This window comes from Aptenodytes forsteri, unplaced genomic scaffold (assembly GCF_000699145.1).
Source record: "Aptenodytes forsteri isolate BGI_AS27 unplaced genomic scaffold, ASM69914v1 Scaffold15, whole genome shotgun sequence".
NCBI classification, from domain to species: domain Eukaryota; kingdom Metazoa; phylum Chordata; class Aves; order Sphenisciformes; family Spheniscidae; genus Aptenodytes; species Aptenodytes forsteri.
The window spans coordinates 13,508,121-13,527,419 of record NW_008795129.1 but is presented as its reverse complement, the minus strand read 5'-3'; the positions used below and the strand labels follow the sequence as shown (position 1 = coordinate 13,527,419).

At 43.7% G+C, this 19,299-nt stretch overlaps 1 protein-coding gene across 1 annotated transcript in view; it reads left to right on the top strand.

The window, feature by feature from the left end:
- Nucleotides 1-3,754: 3,754 nt before the first annotated feature.
- COL17A1 (collagen type XVII alpha 1 chain) overlaps nucleotides 3,755-19,299 on the top strand; it is a 37,968-nt gene continuing 22,423 nt past the window's right edge. The window contains exons 1-17 of the mRNA XM_019471692.1: nucleotides 3,755-3,809; nucleotides 4,537-4,581; nucleotides 5,369-5,467; nucleotides 7,437-7,571; nucleotides 7,921-7,968; nucleotides 8,897-8,932; nucleotides 11,315-11,362; nucleotides 11,741-11,884; nucleotides 12,863-13,006; nucleotides 13,763-13,834; nucleotides 14,853-14,924; nucleotides 15,292-15,357; nucleotides 16,663-16,827; nucleotides 17,201-17,290; nucleotides 17,430-17,474; nucleotides 18,086-18,235; nucleotides 18,684-18,899. Of these exons, the coding sequence (XP_019327237.1) occupies nucleotides 3,755-3,809; nucleotides 4,537-4,581; nucleotides 5,369-5,467; nucleotides 7,437-7,571; nucleotides 7,921-7,968; nucleotides 8,897-8,932; nucleotides 11,315-11,362; nucleotides 11,741-11,884; nucleotides 12,863-13,006; nucleotides 13,763-13,834; nucleotides 14,853-14,924; nucleotides 15,292-15,357; nucleotides 16,663-16,827; nucleotides 17,201-17,290; nucleotides 17,430-17,474; nucleotides 18,086-18,235; nucleotides 18,684-18,899 (1,630 nt within the window). The remainder of the gene's footprint in view (nucleotides 3,810-4,536; nucleotides 4,582-5,368; nucleotides 5,468-7,436; nucleotides 7,572-7,920; nucleotides 7,969-8,896; nucleotides 8,933-11,314; nucleotides 11,363-11,740; nucleotides 11,885-12,862; nucleotides 13,007-13,762; nucleotides 13,835-14,852; nucleotides 14,925-15,291; nucleotides 15,358-16,662; nucleotides 16,828-17,200; nucleotides 17,291-17,429; nucleotides 17,475-18,085; nucleotides 18,236-18,683; nucleotides 18,900-19,299) is intronic.

Below are 19,299 nucleotides of genomic sequence, written 5' to 3'. Positions count from 1 at the left end.
TGTGACTAGTTTCTTCATCTGTGAAATGGTGACGGTAGCACTTTCATGTTCTGCAAACATTTTTTGTATAATAGCAGATTGTTTGTCTCCCTTTCTGTGCCAGAGGTGAGAAGCTTGTGCAGGTCAGAATGGCCTTGCTTTGGCCTGTTTCTCTTTGGGTAGCACAATTAAGTAGGCACGGTGAGGACACATTTTTGAAAGGAAGGCACCTGGCAGTGCAGAGTGAAGTCTGGGCAGTGCTTCTGCTTGTGCTCTGGGAAATGAGCCCATATTGGTGTCAAAGAAGCCAGGAGAGGTTGTGGGCAGAGCAGAATTTGGTTCCTACAGCACATCCAGGCTTTGGTTGGGCATCTCACCTGCTTCCCTGGCATTAGCATCATTTCAGTGAGTCTACAAAATGAGCAGATTTGGAAGCATGATTTGGTTGATTCGATTCTGATTGTGTTGGTTTGGGTAGAATAACTGGAAAGGAACAGCTTTTAAAGCAGAATGAGTAGGTCGGATTCCTAGACTATGGGGTAAAAGAGAGATAAGGGGCCATTTTTGAACCAGTTCTATTAGTCCCAGGACAATGGCACCTGAAAGGCTTGATTAAGAGGAAGAGACATTTGATATGATGGGAGCCATGGCATTTGCTTTTAACATAGTCAGTGACACAGTTTGGAGGCATCTACTGAGTCTCAGAGTATTCATGATCAAAGGGTTCCACTGACATGAAATATTATTAATCTCAGCACCTCCTGGTGCCTCTTTCTCCTAATGGAGTGTCTCACAGCAGGAGCCTTATGCTGTGAGAATGTAACAGCATTCTGACATGAAAACTGGAAGGACATTGTGGAGGAATAAAAGAATCTGAAACGTGCCTGCTTTCATTTTTCCATTAAAATATGTCTTTGTGGCTCTTCCCCTGCCCTTTGAAAAATGTCTGTAATAAACTTTATTACCATTGCACATGATACCTAACTTCTAAAATAATAAGAGGAGTTTGAATGTCCCATTTCAGACTGGCTTAGCATCCTTGCCAGTGTGCTGCACTGCAGTCAGGTGGAACAGGGGGCACCCTGCAGTGTCGGGCTTATGTGGAAAGCACAGATCTAAGCATGCCTTGCAAAACTGGGCAGCTATTACTATCCTGCTTTTCAGTTCTATACAGAGAGGAAGCAGTGTGCACAAGTGTGGCAGTGCTAGACCTCTCCTGGTTCCTAGTGCCATTAAGGACTGCAAGTTCCCTGTTTTTGTGGGTGCCACAAGTGCACTACAACCACTGAGCTTATGTTAAAGCAGCCATAGGGTTGCCATGTCTTGTGCTGCCTGCATTGTTTGAGAGTGATCTCACTTCACAAGTTCCTGCTTGTTGCTCAGAGATAATTGCAGGTGGCTTCTCCGATTCAACAGCACTATTGCTTTGCCACAGACATAACCCACAGCTATGTCTTTGTGAATTCAGATAGGAGCTGGTGAAATGAGTCAGTCCTGGCAGATAATGGAAATCCAGCTCGCTCAGCCTGCTGAAGCCTGGGCTGGCTTTTGCATTCCTGTGGCAAACACATATGCAACATCGATCAAAACACACCATGTGCTGGGGCTGGGCTGTGGGCATGTGTGGCTCCAAAGATGTGGTTTAACCTCTTGTTATTTTTTTTGGATTGGTATCAGAGCAGATATTCCCCTTTCTCAAGGGAAGGCAAAGATGCAGAAGATGCATTCACTCCATGGTAGTGCTGGCCTCTTCCAGCATCCATAACCAGCACTGTTTCCCAATAACAGAAAAGAAGGGGAGTTCTGGGGCTACAAAGCAGTAGGAAAGCACTTTCCAAATATAAGGCTGTGTTCCCTGCCAAAAACACTGGCAAAGCCAACAGTACTGACATCTAGACAACAGCTTCCAGCATCTGTTTTTAGGGAAGGAGCTTGCAAGACGCTTCCACTGTTGATGCAATGAGGAAGAGTAGCAGAGATATTGCCTTTCCTTGGAGTGAATGACCAGGAACCCTTCCATTGCAGGGGACTGTCATCCTGCTGGAACTCTCCTAACACATATAGCTCCGGTCTTGCATCTGCCTTGGAATCAGCGCACTGGATAATCCCTTGGAAATCCCCAGTGTTAGCAAGCACTGTAAGGGTTGGGTAGCATCCTGCCGCCAAGGTTGTGTAAGGAGTTGGGTGTGGCCTCAAGAGCCCCATTTACAGGGCTGCTTAGCCAAGCTCAGGGTCTGAGTTGCAGAGAGTGAGGGCTGTGGGCACTGTAGGTGTTCTCTGCAAAGTTCAGCTGAGTCCGTGATAGGAGGCTAAAGTGGCTTGACTGATAGTGTGCCTCCTACACTCAAATTGTTCCTGTCCAGCTCTGGGAATAGGGGGAGCTGCTCAGAGACAGAACTGAATCTGAACTTCAGATATTCCTGCAGATTCTCTGCTGCATCCTGCCTTGTGTTATTATTTATGCATGGGCAGTACAAGCATAACATTAAGGGGGCTACTTAGTAGAAGGGTAAGTGGAATCATGGGGATCAAACTCAAATGATAGCTGAATTGGAGGGCACAGTCTTGGGTTCTGCCTCAAGCTGGGCTCTAAAACTTGGAAGGAATTTTGCCCAAAGCTTTTTTTTAGACTCAGCCTGTTAAGTGTGTAGTTTTTGGTACAGCTGGGCCTTAAGTTTTAAGGAGGAGTCTTCAAATGCAGTGGAGAGTTTTGGCCTATTATCACCTTGTGCGCAGATTAAGATCTCTTCCTTCTCATTGTTTGCGGCTGCACAAGATGAAATGTTATCTTAGAGAGACTAGGAGTGAGCAACTGTGTATTTCCTTCTGACAGAAGTGTTTTCTCTTCTGGCTGATGTTTCTTTTCCATAATCACAACGTTTCTTTGTGGTATTCCTGCCTTGGCAGACAGTCATACCTCTGCTAGAGATTGTAATTTTGACTAGAGAGGGATCCAAGTCATGAAGAAGAGTATACACAGCATTCACAGCAGTGATTCCAATACTGTGTAGACTGACTTGAGCTGGCATTAAATTAGATCAGATTCCAAAGCTGCAGACAGGGCCTCCAAACCATCTCTGCTCTGCCTGTAAAGCAAGATAAAGCACTTTCTACCTTAAGTTTCTTGCTGCCGAAAGTAGCTAGTTTAAAGGCACCTCCAGTGTTTTTCTGCTTCACTGAAGTCAGTGCTGTGACTTTAGCATCAATGTACCCTAAGAATGCACTGTATTACTGTCAACAGTGCAACAATATCTCTGCTTAGGTTTTTCTGGCGGTACTGGCATGGTGTAGGTAGCTTACTCCTGCAACTGCCTACATTTCTAATCCTGTACTGTTGAGTCCTGCCCAGAGCAGATGTGTGGGGGTGTTGTTTGGATCCTGTGGTTTTGATCAAGCCTTTATAGGGGCACAACTAGAGACCACAGTGTAGTGCCACAAAGCCTGGATATAAATCCAGGTCTAAACTTCTCCAGCACTGAGTGGATTTGCTTCACTTGCCCCATCTCACCTGCTGGCTTTACAGCCCCTCCTGCTGTTTCAGCTCTGCTGCATTGTGCAGCATCCAGTTTTGTAGGCAAGTGGTGCTGGTCTATTAGTAATACTCACATGGCTCTGGAAAGCCACTGTAAACTCCCTGGCATAGAACTCTTCCAGGCAGTCTAGACCCCAGCTGAAGAGAGAAAAGTGGTGGGACTTGTGGGGAGCTGTTGTCATCTCCTACTATTCACAGAGCTCTGAGTGCAGTCTCTCTGCTTTCCCTGCAGGTGGCAATGGTATGGATTCCGTAACAAAGAAAACGAGGCAAGATGGATCAGAAGTTACTGAAAGACGTAAGGAGAACATTTTTTATTTTTATGTCACACACCAAAATCCCAGAAGTGGATGCCCAGTTTTGTAAGGGATTGAATGCTGACCAGAGGTCCAGAACTAAATTCTGCAACTAAATTCTGTTGAAGTCAGAATAAGGAACAGAATGGGCCAAGATCAGACATTTAAAGATGTGTAGCATGACCTGATTGTTTAACCACAGATGATTGCCCTGTGGTAGCATTTCTAGCCAGTAGTGCAGACATTTGGATTCTCCTCCTACCTCTGATATCAATGCCCTGTGTGGCCTAGAAAATGGTCTTTAGATACCTTTTTTGGCTGTGTGTAAAACAGAGGATAAGTTTCCTGCTGGCATTATGGGAATTAACTAGTAGGAAGCTAGTAAGGGGTCTGACCATGGGCTTTGCAGTTACAGCAATGGCTGTAGGTTCAGAAGTACTCAGAAATAATAATACTTCCATGTTTTACAGGGATCTTGTAAAGAAAAAAAGTCTTTCATGGCAGTGATGTTCTTAGTTACTGCAGAGTTAGAAAGGCCTGCAAACAAACACACAGCATTGTGCACTAATGAGACTGCAGCCCCCAGGCAGTGTGGTCTTAAGGGACTTTTCTTTAAATGAGTCAATCTTCTTTGAATGAGTCATGCTGTTCCATGGAAATTAAGTAGAACATTGATCTTGTTTGGCTATATTAACATGCCATTACTTCTGCACCCTTTTCTTTCCTCAGTTATTACAGAGACTGTAACCACAAGACTGACGTCCTTACCACCCAGTAAGTAATTGTCAGTCATTACTCTACTTCTGTGCCCCTCCATGCTATTTGACTGCATTATTTCCATAAATCCCTGGGTGCAACAAGTCTCGGTGCAGAAAGATTTGCACCCAAAGAGAAGCTATTTTCAGAAATGCCCCTCCCAAAATATGTGTTAGTGGAGAGAAGGAGCAGTATGTGGGGAGCCGTCTGGGTATTGTCAGAAACAAAGCCGCACAGTCCACTAAGACTGGTAGACCAGACTCTCCAAGGGCTTAAACCCAGATATAGGGTCTCCAGTGGTGACTGTCTCTTGGGGACAAGGGTCAAAAGTGATGGGTCTGCAGCCTCCACTGCTGGGGCTGCAGTGTATTCTGCTGTCATCTTACCCAGTTGACAACAGTGAGTGAATCTTTTGGGGTAATATCAGATGTCACAGGTGATTTCTACCTCAGTAGAGAAGTACAAGTACCAAGCAGGGAAGAATCCTCCATCCTCTTTATACCACCATATTCTTGATTAGCTTGCTGCAGCTGAGTTGGAAAGGAATTGCACTATCATCTCATTTATGATGAGGGTTAACAGGAGTATCCTTCAGTCCATGTACGGAGCAAAACTTGAATATAAACCTGCTGGGTCTGCAGTGTGAATGCTTATCTGCTCTGCCAAGACACTTCTCTGCAGTTCTGATATCTCACCAGACATGAAGCTATACTTGTAATTGAGTGTGAGGACAGTCTTGCAGTGTCCTTGCTCTTCTCATCTTTTACGCTGAGAGAATGTCTCATTTTGTGCTCATCTCTTCCAGAAGGAGGGAGCAGCAGTGGGCTCAAAACATCATCCCACACTGGAGGGAGCGGAGTGGAAAAGAGGTCTTACACCCACGGCAGCAGCTATGTGACTTCAAGTAAGGAATGAAGACATTGCACAGTGAGGAAACAGAGAGCAAAGGCAGGATAAATGGTCTGAGGAGAGATTCAGGGCAGGGAAGTAGGATGAGCCAGAGGTAAGGAAAACAGGGTTTATTAAAGTAGTGGCAAATACTCAAAGCAAAGGTATTCCTTCCCTAAAGTGGGGTGTGAGGATGGGTGAGAAATGGCAAACTTCCCATCTTCCACAGGGAAAACTTGATTTCAGGAGAACAACAACAAAAAATGCCATTCCCACTGTTGTTAAGAAGTCATTCGGAAACCAAATTTCCCTTCTTTCAGGATTTCCAAATCACAATCTTTCTGACCATTTTTGTTCAAAAGACAGTTTTGATTAATCTTTTTGTTGATCTTGCTGAGGATAGAGTACTATTAAAGAATTTCCTAGAAAATATTTTCTTTTGTGTGTGTGTCAATGGCTTTAGCACTTTGAACAGTCTGCCAGATTTTCTGGACGTGCTAAATCAGTACGTGCTGTCTACTCCATAAAAACAGGGTCCTTCTCTAACAGCATTCTTTGCCCAGCTGTTAGATTGTCATAGCAAAGTTTTCTGAAGAATAAGCTTCCTAGCCAGGTTTCTGGTGCACCCCTCTCTCTGTTCCCAGTGGGGCAGACTGTATAACTACGCTTGTAGAAAATACTCTCCGTGCTCCAGAAGAGCTGACAAACCAAAGGGAGTGAAGTGCAGTTTGGAAGCTCAACAGGAGAATTAGCCATACCCAATAGATTTGACAGACACCTCCATACCAATTAAAGGCCAGAGTGTGGAATCACTTTGCCTCAGGGCAGATGTGAAGTAACTCCAGTGAAGATGTCAGTCTAATTGTCTGGACTGGCACCAGTCTGAGAACTGAACCCGGCCCTGCAAACTCAGACGACTCTGCAGGATTGCCATCTTCATTGTTATTTCTTTGCAGTGTGTGGAGGAAGAGAAAAGTATCTGAACTTCAGAGACAATGAGTTCTTGAAGTTTCACAGAGCATTTTCTAATCTCTGCTTTCCCACTCTGCTTGCAGAATGCCTCCAACAGAGACCTACTTGTCACAGTAGTTCTTTCTGCTGAATTAAGTGGAAAAGTTACAGAACAAAATAGGTCCTTGTAGAGGGGAAAGTTGGCAAGAAAACACTGTTGAGATCACAAGGGCACACTCTTTTTGCAGTGATGGGTAAACAATATCTAGTCTGATCCTGCTGATCAGCATGGATATGTTGCACTTTATGACAGGACTCCCTCTTTCCTGCACTCTGATCATACTCCAGCATTAGATTTCATACAAGAATATGAACACGTTAGTTATGGCTGCTCAGTTCTTTCTCCACAGTACTGATGTGAATTAGGAAGGGAAATTCCTTCCTCTATATAAATATAACAACCACTAATAACCTCCAGGCTGCCTTGGGCCTGACACACACCTCAATCACTTCTCCAGGAAATGGACTGACTGAGGCATGACTAAGTGAGAGTGTGGATAGCTGCTTTGGCAGGGAAGTGGACTCATCGCTGCTTTCCCTTATCTCATGAACTGCATCCTTCAGCACTTTGAGTTTGGCTTAACAATCTCCCAGTTTTTGCGGCCTGTGTCATATAACACTTGAGTTTACAGGTGGATCTGTATCCAGACCAAAACCCAGCACCATCCAGACCCAGATTTATTCCTGCTCAGGGGAGATGGCTCATTCATCCCCCTAGGCCAAAACCTGCTCTCATATATATCATTGACAAGATTTGTTTTGAAACCACAAAGATAACCAATACTCCTCTCTGCACTGAATGCTGAGATCAGTCAAAGTTAGACCCAAATGTCGTTCTTGCCCATCTCTGGTTGTGAGGTACCAATGCAAATTTGTCCAGCTCAGAAGACAGTAGCATAAAGCACCCAGGGCATCTAGGGTGTACATGCAGGGCATATCTTCAATTTGCTGAGGGCATTTTGTTTTACCTATAGGTGGAAGTGGCAGATTGAATTCATCATCATCCTCTGGCTACAGACAAACCCAGTCTCCCAGCTCTACTCTCACCAAATCACCTGGCTCAACATTTGAAAGAAAAACCTATGTCAACCGCCATGCAACATATGAAGGTATCACAGAACATGCCATAGAAAGGAGGCAATGTGTAGTCTGCACTCTGAGGTCACATTAATGCAGGATTGTCCCAAATAACACAAGAATCCCATTGTGGTTTTGCTAGGAAATAAGCCATCTGGGACACATTTTAATGATTAAGTCCTATTTATAGTAATGTAAAGGAGTTGTGGCATATTTTTGTTGAAAGGCATTAGCAGCTTTTTCATGTAATCCTGAATAGCTTTTTTTTAAATGGAAATGTTTATTACCCACTGGGATTAGACAGTTACCAGGAAGACATGTTTTGAAAGCTTTTAATGATCTTGTGCAAAGTATTAATGAACACCTTTCTGTTCTTTTCAGGGAGCTCCAGTGCCAACTCTTCTCCTGAGTTCCCCAGAAAAGAGTTTGGTATGTTCTTTTTAGAGCTGTCCCTCTGAACATTATGGCAAGGTCATGTGAGTTGGTGACTACGGTGGCTTTTTGCACATTGCTATGTCTTGCTCTACCTATGCTGCCTCTGTATTGGGCAGCCAGTGCAGCTCCATGACTTTGGAGGAGTTACTTGGGATTTACGTTAATAGCTGACAGCAGGGTCTCTAGCTGATACATATTCAAACAGAGGGTGCATACCGTATATTTGCTACCCTCAACTGCTTTTGTGACGCTCCACATAGGACATGGACAGGAGAACATAGACATGGGATGCTTCATAACATTTCCTCCCCTCCCCAGCCATAGCGGGGAGAACAGCTCCAAGCAATAAAGCCCAGACTTTTAGGATTTTGAGCCATTGCTGGATATACTTTTCTAGTAGTTCTTTTCTAGGCTTCAACATGTTTATATGGAAAGATGAACTGGCTACCAAGTGATATATTTACACTGAACATTGTCAGCAGGTATGAGCTTGCCCTGTCCAAACTCTGAGCTGCTGATTTTACTCAGTGCAGATAGTGAAACAATATGATAAGGCAGTCTTTCTGGCTCAGAGAGGAGGCAGAGTTTCACAGTGTCCAACCTTGGTCAGTGGGGTAAACAGGCCTATTAGCCTCCTTTTGGCCTGTTGAAATGGGAGATCACCATCTATAAACCTTTATGTGTACAAAGGGAAACAGCAGTTGGTCCAGAAATGCTAAAGCTGCTACTTATTCTTTAAGATACCTTATAGTCTAAAGGGGGCCTGGTAGAAACTCTAAGGGTTCAATTCCCCCAGCTGTGCCCCAAGTAAAGAAGGTTACTGTCTGAATCTGAGCACTCTGAGCAAGATCCATGTGTTCATTTTCAGAGATGTCACAGGCAGTAAAGCCTAATACTGCTTTTCTCTCATTGCTGTTCACAGCATCTGCCTCCACGAGAGGGAGAAGCCAAAGTCGAGGTGAGTGGTACTGTTCTTTTAGAAGTCTCCTTTGTTTTCTTCAGTATGATTCAGGGTGTGTTAAATGGACCTATTCCTTAGCTGGAATCAACCAGTTTAAGAGTAGAGCAGTCAGATGAGGTATGTGGATTTACACCACTGCAGATGTGAACCATTTATCTGTAAGCAATTGCTTAATCAAGCTTGGTGTAAAAATTAACCCTGGTGAAGGTCGTGGTGGCTTGAACTGTGTCAAAAAGGAGGATCTACTTGGTGACCTGGACATCTGGGGGCGTAGGACATAGTCTTCCATCTTGTCTGTTCACTACCATAAACTCAGTCCATCCATGCTCTGTGACCTGCCTCTGACATATTTACAGATCCTACTGCAATCTATCTTACAAACCATAAGGCCATGCCCTGATGTGGGGGTTAAAAGCGGCGCGGACTCTGGCAGGCACGGCAACCAAAGACTTTTATTGCTCTTTGTTAGCATCTTTTATAGCAAGCAGAAGTACACACGCGCTACCTGCAGTTGCAGATAGGGTTATAGCCTTGTGTTCACGCGCATCTATGCTCTAGCAGATTGGCCCGTTCTTCCTGATCATGCGAAATGCCTTCATGGTCTTTATCTTGTTTTTCTCCTTCCAGCTGCACATTCCTTTCTCCGTTATTTTCTGCTTATGTGCCTTGTCATGCCAGGTGGTACAGTGTTTGCTCATTAAAATCAAACTCAGGAATGTCCGTTAGTGAGATTCCCATCCCCACAACGACCCATGACTGGTAAATTCAAGACTGCCTAATGTTATAATCTATGAAGTATTTTATTACATATTTCAGATACCTGGGTCAAAGTAATGCGAAGCCTTTTCATCAAAAAGACTTGAATTGCAATGTGACACCTTTCAAGGACTCTGGCAGGCACGGCAACCAAAGACTTTTATTGCTCTTTGTTAGCATCTTTTATAGCAAGCAGAAGTACACACGCGCTACCTGCAGCTTGCAGATAGGTTATAGCCTTGTGTTCACGCGCATTGGCCCGTTCTTCCTGATCATGCGAAATGCCTTCATGGTCTTTATCTTGTTTTTCTCCTTCCAGCTGCACATTCCTTTCTCCGTTATTTTCTGCTTATGTGCCTTGTCATGCCAGGTGGTACAGTGTTTGCTCATTAAAATCAAACTCAGGAATGTCTGTTAGTGAGATTCCCATCCCCACACCCTGAAATGATCTCATGCTGGTAGTAAGGACATGGTGAGGAAATTATGGACTTGCTGTGGTCTGTTTAGCCAGATCACTGTAAAACTCTGCATTGTTTAAATCATTCAGCACTTCTAATAATTTATTAACAGCGTTGGGGAAAGCAGGAGTATATTGCTCTGTAAGAGTGTAACTGTTCCCAGTTGCTTGAAGAGGAAACTATAATGTCACTTTATCCGAGTTAATTTTAGCAGTGAGTATAAATCAAAGTGTGCTCTTGCACACTCCTCCTGGAGAGTGTCACAGTTACCAATTATTCTACCTCAGATCTTCACAGTCTCCTCTAGCACACTACATACCTGAGCTCCCAGCAGAACTAGGCCATACATAAAAAAACAGACACCAGAGAATCAGCTCCAGCTTCTCATATTACTTCAGAAAATAATTCCAATCCATCAGCTTCTCCACATGAATGCCAAAGCTAGTGTTTCTTTTATAGTGCATGCACTGTCAGATTTCATCTTGAGGAGCATGTTTCACATGTCCTGGCTGGCCAGTTTGCTTGTTGGTAGCAACCTTAAAGGCTTGCCCCAGCCAAATCACATTAAGTCTATAGTCTCTTGTGCTGGACAGTAAAAGACAGTAACAAAATTGAGTACCTGGTGAGAATGTTGGCTTAAAACTGGCCTGGTTACATTCATGAGCCAAAAGAGAAGTCAGCAGGTTGTAAGAGACTAAATCGTACAGGCCATTGTAGAGATGACAGTGTGAATTTTACCCAAGAAGTAGTAGGGAATTTGTGTATTTAGTAAGTTTCTTTTGGCTCTCTAGGTTTTTGTCCAAAAGGACAATAATAATAATTGTGATGAGTGGGAATATCAATGTGATTGAGGACTGCATAAATAGGCCTTCTGTATGTCTCGCAGTAACAATGCTATTGACTTCAACAGAGGCCCTCAATGAGTAAAATATAGCATTCTGGAATTAAAAGTAGCAAAACGTGACCCCAAAACAAAAAGTCACCCAAACCAATTTACAACCAATTCACATGGGCCATGAGTGCTGCTCAGATCAAGCAGCAAGACAGCAAGATGGAACATAGACAGCAAGAAGGAAGGAATTCACTTCAGCCTAAAGATTTATTCACAGCCCAGGGCACAAATGCATCTCACTCCATATTCATGATCTGCTTCTTCTCTTCCCAGAGAGTGAAATAAGAGTCCGACTGCAGAGCGCATCTCCCTCTGGCAGATGTAAGTGCCATGGCTTTTATTCCAGGGGGATCAGGTATAAGATAGAGGGTGTTGCTGCTCTGGGTATGTCTGCAGTGTCTCTGGGACCCAGTCTTCATGATGACAGATAGCAGCATGTCATTCTTTTTTTCCTGTTAAGAACGTTCATTTGCCTCCCCTTTCTGAACAAGGAAGCATGCTGTGGGTTAGATGGTGGTCCTGCAAGATGTAGTTGTACTTAGTCCCGGAAATGAGGCCCTGAAGCTTTGTTATTAAGTGGCACCCCCAGAAAGTGCAACTTCATAGGCACTCACAGGTAAATGGTTTAGCCAGGGCAAGATTACAGATCAATGAAACAATGGCTTTTGGGTGAGTCTGGACACTTGCTTTTCCTGCCAGGGACAGAGTTGGATGATGTGAAACGTTTGCTGAAAGGAAGTCGATCAGCCAGCTGCAGCCCTACTCGATCACCGTCAAGTACGCTCCCGATACCAAAAAAGGCTGTGGTGGAGACAAAGATGGTTACCGAGAGCTCTCAGTCAGGTACTTGGCGGAGGACGGTGAGCAATGGTGGAGCCATTCCAAACATTATTTGCCATAAAAATACCAAGTTGCTAAGAACATCCATATAAGAACATGGTCTCTGTCCCAGACAGTGGTGGCAACACAGAAAAAGGGTCAGAATGCTGGAGGGCTGTCCAGATGTTGCCCTAACAAGAGCCATCTTGGGTAGCTTTCTAGTGACTTGTCTAATTTCCATAAAAATAAGCCAGTTCCTGCTGCCACCAGCTTTAGTTCAGAGGTGCTTCTGGCAGAGACAAGAGCTCTAAGCAAACATGTCTTAGAGCGATTTGATCTCTTATCTCCAAGCAAGATGGAGATAGCACTGAAGACGACATTTGGGTCAGTGTTTGATTTATTGGCCACACCACATGGTTCAGAGATCACTAGAACTTGATAATAATAGAAGTGGTACTTAAAATACTATAACCAGCTTTTATTATTTATAAGCCTCCCCACAGTGCTTGAGGCAGTGGTATTCACATTCACTCCACTGTCCTCCACCAGTATCTAGGAACAAGCAATACCTTTTTTTTGTGCATGGCTCAAATCCTGTCTAAAACTGGGAATTTTAGTCCAATACACTGGTGAATCGCGTGTGGGAAGCAAAAGTCATATGTCCCATGGCCTAGGATGATTTATTAACAGAATGGCGGACTGAACTGTTTTATTCTGGTATCATAGCATCTACAAGCAATGAAATCTCTTCAAGGTGTTTTGTGAATGATCTATGCTATCAGCTCAATCTTTATTCCATTGGTTAAAATTCAGGTGGGCTGTAATCAGCTGGCATTTGAGATCAGTTATACCATGTTAACCTGGAGTCATTGTGTTGACTCCACAAGGGTAATTGAAATTTAAGGCAGATGAAGTTGTTTGCCATGTAAACCTGCAATGCATGCTGAGCCACAAGCCTGGTCTCATTGGAAACCACTTCTGTTTGTTTGGGTTTTTTTACAGTGTCGGGGACATATGATACAACCATACTGAATACCGCCCTCCCTTCATACATGTGGTCCTCCACTCTGCCTGCTGGGTCTTCCCTTGGTGGATACCATAACAGCTCTTCCTTGATCAATGCTATGTCTCACTCTACAGGATCAGGTATGCTCCCTGGACTGCCCAAGCTTTGAAGGATATAACTCCATACTGAAACTGGGTCAACAGCAGTGCTTTTTTTTTGCACAGCAAGAAGAACTAAAATGTTGGAAGAATCGAGATGGCAGGGGATATGCTTGAATTTTCTCTGGTTTTCTGTAACTTGGTGATCTCTGCTTCTACGCTGACTGTATTTGAAGATTCTTCTTTTTGAGGATCTATTGTCCTGACTGCCTGATCTGTTGCTAAACTTTGATGATAGCTTTATCAATGACGTCAGGCTCACATTCCCTATCAAAACTAGTTTTAGACTCTAGTTAACATTGGATTATCCTGGCCCATTGTAAGAACGACTGGGCCTAACCCTTCAGTCCTCATACACTAAAGATGTAATCAATAAGTGTTGAGTGTGCTTATACCTTGTAAGGCCCACTTCTAAATGCCAGGGATGCTGCATTTCCCAGCTGCAGAGAAAAACCACAGGAAGCTTTATGATAGCATACTATTAAAAGCTTTGCTTTCTCACACTGTCTCGTGATTGCAACTTGTCTGATGGAGGATTTTCTCCCCTTTGTCAGCTCAGTAAAAGAGTGGTTTGGTGTCACAATTTTCAAGATTTTTCCTCTGTGCAATTATTGTGCATTTCCACTAACTGCATTTCCAAGTGACTCTGACTTAATTTCTGTGACTGTGCCACTGACCGTTGGGTGCCGGATTTCCAATTCCAGAGAAGTAATAACATTTCAATTCCTCTTTTTGCAGTTTTTGGTGTTCCAAATAACCTGGCTCCCAGCAATCATACCCTGAACGCAGGCCTGAGCACTTCCTCTACAGGTCAGATTTTTCTCTTCTTCCCTTCACGCTTTCACAGCACAACAGTCCTGGCAGACATGTACAATGAAATAATACCTATATCACTCTGTTTCTCTTCTGTTCCTCATTTCAGTGTCAGCAGCTTGTCTGCACACCCCAGTTATTCTTTGGTTACGGTGGATTTATTCTGAGTTGGCCCTGTTTAGCCGCTGTTACCTCCTGACTATTTTTATCTGGGAGGCAGGGAAAACTAGAGATTTTCCAAGGAGAATAATTCGTCTTTTGAAAGACACCAGTTAGGCCTGCCTGTTTTTTCCCTAGAACAACTCAGGATAATGCCTTAAAAAATAAACCCCTGTGTCCTAATCCATAAAGACCCACCGCTCCTCTGTCAATTTTCCCTGTAATTTCCCTTTTCTTCACCTGGCTCATGACTTCTAGCAGACTCCCTTCAATGGCACTAAACCACTTCTCTTCCTTTCACAGTCACAAACACTGTGTCTACACAGCACAGTGCCATCATGCAGGGTCTCTGACTGGGTGTGCAGAGAGAGCAGGGTGTATGAAAGCAGTCTGTACACTGCACTAATATTGCCACAATGATTGGTGCCACCTTCCAAGCTGTTTGATTCTCTCTGGACAGTACTTTGACACATACTGCGTGCAGTTGTCTCCTTAAATTTCCCTTAGTCAGACCAAGCCAGTTTTCTGCATTTACGTTTTTTCCAAGTGCCTCACCTGCAGAAATGTCCATGCAGCCAGGAGAGTGGCCTCGCAATCTAACTTGAGATGATGTTTTAAAATGGTCACCATTATTGTCCTGGGCCAACAATAACTTATACAGCAAAATGATCTAAGGAAAAAAACATTTTTTAAGGAAGATCTTTGAACAGAAATGCTTAGGCCTATGATGCCTCCAGCTAGCTGGCGAAATTTCTTGGGAGAGGTCATCATTATTATCACTGGTTTTGTTTTTAGCCAGAATACCACCTGCACTGAAGGACTCCTATAACCCCCATTGCAATGCTTTTCTTTGCAGTGTTTGGAGTTCAAAACAACCTGTCTCCAAGCTCTTCAACCCTGACCCAGAATGCTACTGCAGCCTCCGCAGGTCGGCAACAATTTAATCCTAAAGAAAGCGTGAAGGTCACCAATGTGTGCTGCCTTCTCCCACCTTTTCTGTAGCGACTAGAAAGTTCATATTGACAGAGGCTCCTTCATTACCATCTTCTTGTGTGGAGCAGTGTGGTATGAGGGGATATTGAGGAACATTTCCTCTGCTTTGCATGTGTAGGAACAGCTCCCAGTGCCTATGTAAGCACTAGAGATTTGCTTGCTGGGGAAGCCCTTGCTTGTTTGAGTTGTCCTAGGTACCCTGAATGAGAAAAGATTTTTTAAATGGTGTGCAGTCCAAGGTTGGTGTGTGTAGGTACCTTGTTATCCTTCATCTCTTTCATTCTCGAATTTCTTCATTGCAGCATATGGGATGAAGAACACTTCTCAGAGCAACACCATGGCAAGTACTGGTGTGTCTGCCTCAGCAGGTGAGTGTGTCATTCACAGTTGTTTAGGCATGGCCTTGTACAAGCATATCATGATAAAAACGAGTTAGAGATTCAGCCAGCTGAGTGACACTAACACCTGGCTCCTCAGGAGCATGACTTGTCACTAGCCAAGTCTCCCACCAGTACCTTTCTGAAAAGAAAGAAAATGAGCCAGAAGCTAAGAGAGCGAATGAGCTGGTCTGGTTCAGATCTCCCCCACTTTGTGGTAACTCAGATGATTTAATTGCAGCTATTTCTGCTCAACAGGCAGGTAACTGGATAGAAGATTACACATGTGAAATTGTGCTTGATTTGAAGCCAAAACATTTGCAAGGTTGCTCTTAAACATCATTTTGCAGTAGTACCAGCCTCAACCACTGATAAATTAAGGAATTGACTTACACATGATCAGATTTTTTTTTTTTAATGAAAGAAGTTGAGGTCTTTCTACTGGCCTTTCATCCCCGAATGGTTGGGATTCATCTTTTCCAGCTTTTTTCTGCAACTCTGAGAGCTATAAATTAGTCTTTTATTTTTTGTGTAAGGGAAGCCAAGTTTCTTTTGTAATGCAAGGACTCACAAAGATGAGGCTTAAAAATAGATGTAAATAATACAGAGGTTATGATAACATTTCTAATACAGGTTTACTCCAGGTTTGTGGTAGAATAATGGAATAATACCATTCTTGTTATCTTGATTTTCAATGTTGTGTCAATTTGTGTCCAAATTCGGGTTTGTACACCATTCCAGGCATACTTGATACTGCCTAATGGCAGAAGGGTGACCACACCGATGCTTTTGAGCCTTGTTTGGCCTGTGCCCGACCTCAGTAAGCTAGACTTCAATGCCTCATAACCACACATGGCTCACAAGGATATGGAGTGCTTTGTGCTTGACAGAGTAGGTCTGCTAAAGGTGCTCCTAAGCTCGAGATGTGCCGGCTCTGATGCCCCTTGAATGTCTCTCTCAGACTGAGTTTCTATGATTCTATAGTAAGTGTGTTTGAGAAGCGAAGAGGTCATTGAGCAAATCATTTCTATATGTGATTGAATTCCAGATGCTCCCCATTTCTGGTAGCAGTTGCTCCCCTGCTAGTGAAATACACATCTCTAAAGAAATCTAATGACACGCACAGCTCTCTGCTTCAGTGACCAGTGTGTCTCTTACTGGGTGTTTATAGTAGTGGCAACCCCAATCACAATGGGACTAACCTATTTTAATGAACAAAAGCGTTGCGGCTTGTGGTTATGACTCATTGGCCCATAGTCATCTCCTCCTCTTTCCCATCCTTTACTAATATTCCAGGGGGAACCGTTCTGAGCTCCCAGGGAGATGACATTCTGCGCAAAGACTGCAAGTTCCTGCTGCTGGAGAAGGAGAACGCCCCAGCAAAGAAGGAGATGGAGCTCTTGATCATGACAAAGGACAGTGGCAAAGTCTTTAGTGCCTCTACCACTGGGCTTAATGGAGGTAACTTCTCTTTTGTGGGACATGTGTATATGCTGAGGGAAGAGAAATGGCATCTGATCATAGGGGGAGTTCAGAGTTCAGGACACTGCACCTGACTCAAACCCCTGCAAGCCAAACAAGAAGCTCTGGCAGCCAGTTAGCTTTTAACCGTGCCAGCTGCAATCTATGTCTAGCTTTTGCATTTGAAGCTCCAGAGTGTGCCTTGGAACATTTCACAAAGCTCAGGAGCTTTGAAAGCAAAAACTAGATCTAGTTTAAACAAGCAGAGCTATTGTGGCTTCCCAGTAAAATACATGCCTTTTGCCAATGAAAGAAGATAGGCCTGGTTGAACTTCTGGTGTAATATTTTTAATTATATTCGGTTCCTGTTGAGGATCCTTTGTAGAAGACACCTTGAAGAAAGAGAAGCAGGGATTTTCCTCCTCTTACGCTACAGATACTGGCCTAAAATCAGATGCAAATGGTAAGAGTTTGTCCCTGTGGCAATGCAATAGAACTTTTTCCTTCTGCCTCCATTACTACCTCCCCGTTGCAAGCCCATGCTCTAAGTTTGATCATGCATAGAAAGACTGTTAAAATCTCTTTTACTGCTGTTAAAACAGGAGGACTGAAATCCGTGCCAACAAGGGACAAAGCAACTTATGCAGGTAAGTGATGTGATTCCAACTTTCATTGGAGGGAGCACCAAAGCACAGTATAGAAAAAAGCAATCGTTCTTGAGTGACATGAGTGATCTCTGTACAATGACATCAGAGGGAAAGCATGTTCAGGAGGCTACTCTGTCTGTAATGAGCAGAGCACACACCAGAGAAATTGGTACCAGTGGTTTGATTGTGGATGAGTGAGCAGTTGGGGTATTTTTTTATTGCTGGAGAAAATCAGATAGCTGACAGTACAGCTGCGTCCTGCTACCAGGACAGATTTATGGGGAGGAGAGGGCTCAGACAGACTGTGCTGGCTATTGCTGTCATTTATGGCTCAAAACTATAGAAAAAATTGACCCCAAGGGGATCACATTTTTAAGCTGTTATTTTAAAAAGTACTGAGTGTTGTCCCCTGTTGGAATTCCCATTGGGAATGCTGTTCCCAGCTTCTACAGGGACTAGAATTACACCCACCATGTGCAGAGTGTAAAGATTTTTCTCCATAGCCCTTCGTATAATGGATCAGACCTTGGTGTCCTTATTCTTAAGAGATTCTTGACTCTGAAGTCAAGGAACTCTTCATTAACCAGGAGTCTGCCCCTTCCCTTTTCCAGAAATAAGAAATGGTGATGCAGGGGGTGCAATCGGATCAGCACCATCCTGGTGTCCCTGTGGTTCCTGTTGTAGCTGGTGGAAGTGGCTCCTGGGTTTGCTTCTGGCCTGGTTGCTTCTCCTTGGATTGCTTTTTGGACTCATTGCTCTGGGTAAGTAATAACTGAGGAACAAAATGTTGAATGGGATAGGGAGACAAGCAGAGGGTATAAGCTGGCAAAGAGACCAAGTACCAGAGATACCAAGCCAGAGAACTGAGGAGGAGCACATTCAGCTTGGTGGTGACTGCCATTACAAATGGACAGTAAGAATGGATAAGGAATAATAAACCTTTGATGAGGGGTTATATGGTCTTGGGGTGAGTAGGATAGGAAAACTCCTGAGATCTGAGGTCTTACTTCTCAGAGACTAACAGATTCCAACGTTGTCATTTAAACTCCAGATATCCCTGCTAGAAAAAAAGATACAAAGAATAATCCTGCAAAACTCAGTGGCATAGCTTTCTGACAGAGTGTTGCCTTGTCCCTGCTATTAGAAGTAGGTATTTCAGGCATGCGTCTGTGGCAGCATGTTCCCTAGCATTTTACTTTAACCTTCCAGCGGAAGAAGTGAGAAAGCTGAAATCTCGTGTGGAAAACCTGGAAAAAATCAATGGTGGCCTCCTGACAATTAACCAAGGGAATTCAAATATAGAAAAGGATGTTTCAAGAGTAGACTTTCTTCATGGTATTTCACCCTCCTCAACCTTCCCTTATGAAAATGAAGAGTCGGTTTGGTTGATGGTGAAGAACAGACTGAACAAGGAAATAGAACGAGGTGAGCTATGTCTGTGATGTTGCGTGAGACCAGTTTATTTAAAGGGGAGTGGGAGGATTTGATTGCCCAAGGGCCTAAAGACCAGGACTTTTAGAGTGCAATGAAGTCTGTCAAAAGTAGTGCCCTCACCTGTCCTCACAGACAGGCTGTGCTGGAGCTTTCCATTTTGAAAGAACTCCATATGAACCCACACCTTATTTCGCATGCTACTTTTGTTAGTAAGGTGTCGTGTTTAACCCCAAGTCAGCAACTGAGCACCACACAGACACTTGCTCACTCCCCCCGCCCCAGTGGGATGGGGGAGAGAATCGGAAGAGTAAAAGTGAGAAAACTTGTGAGTTGAGATAAGAACAGTTTAATAATTGAAATAAAATAAAATAGTAGTAGTAATAATAATAAT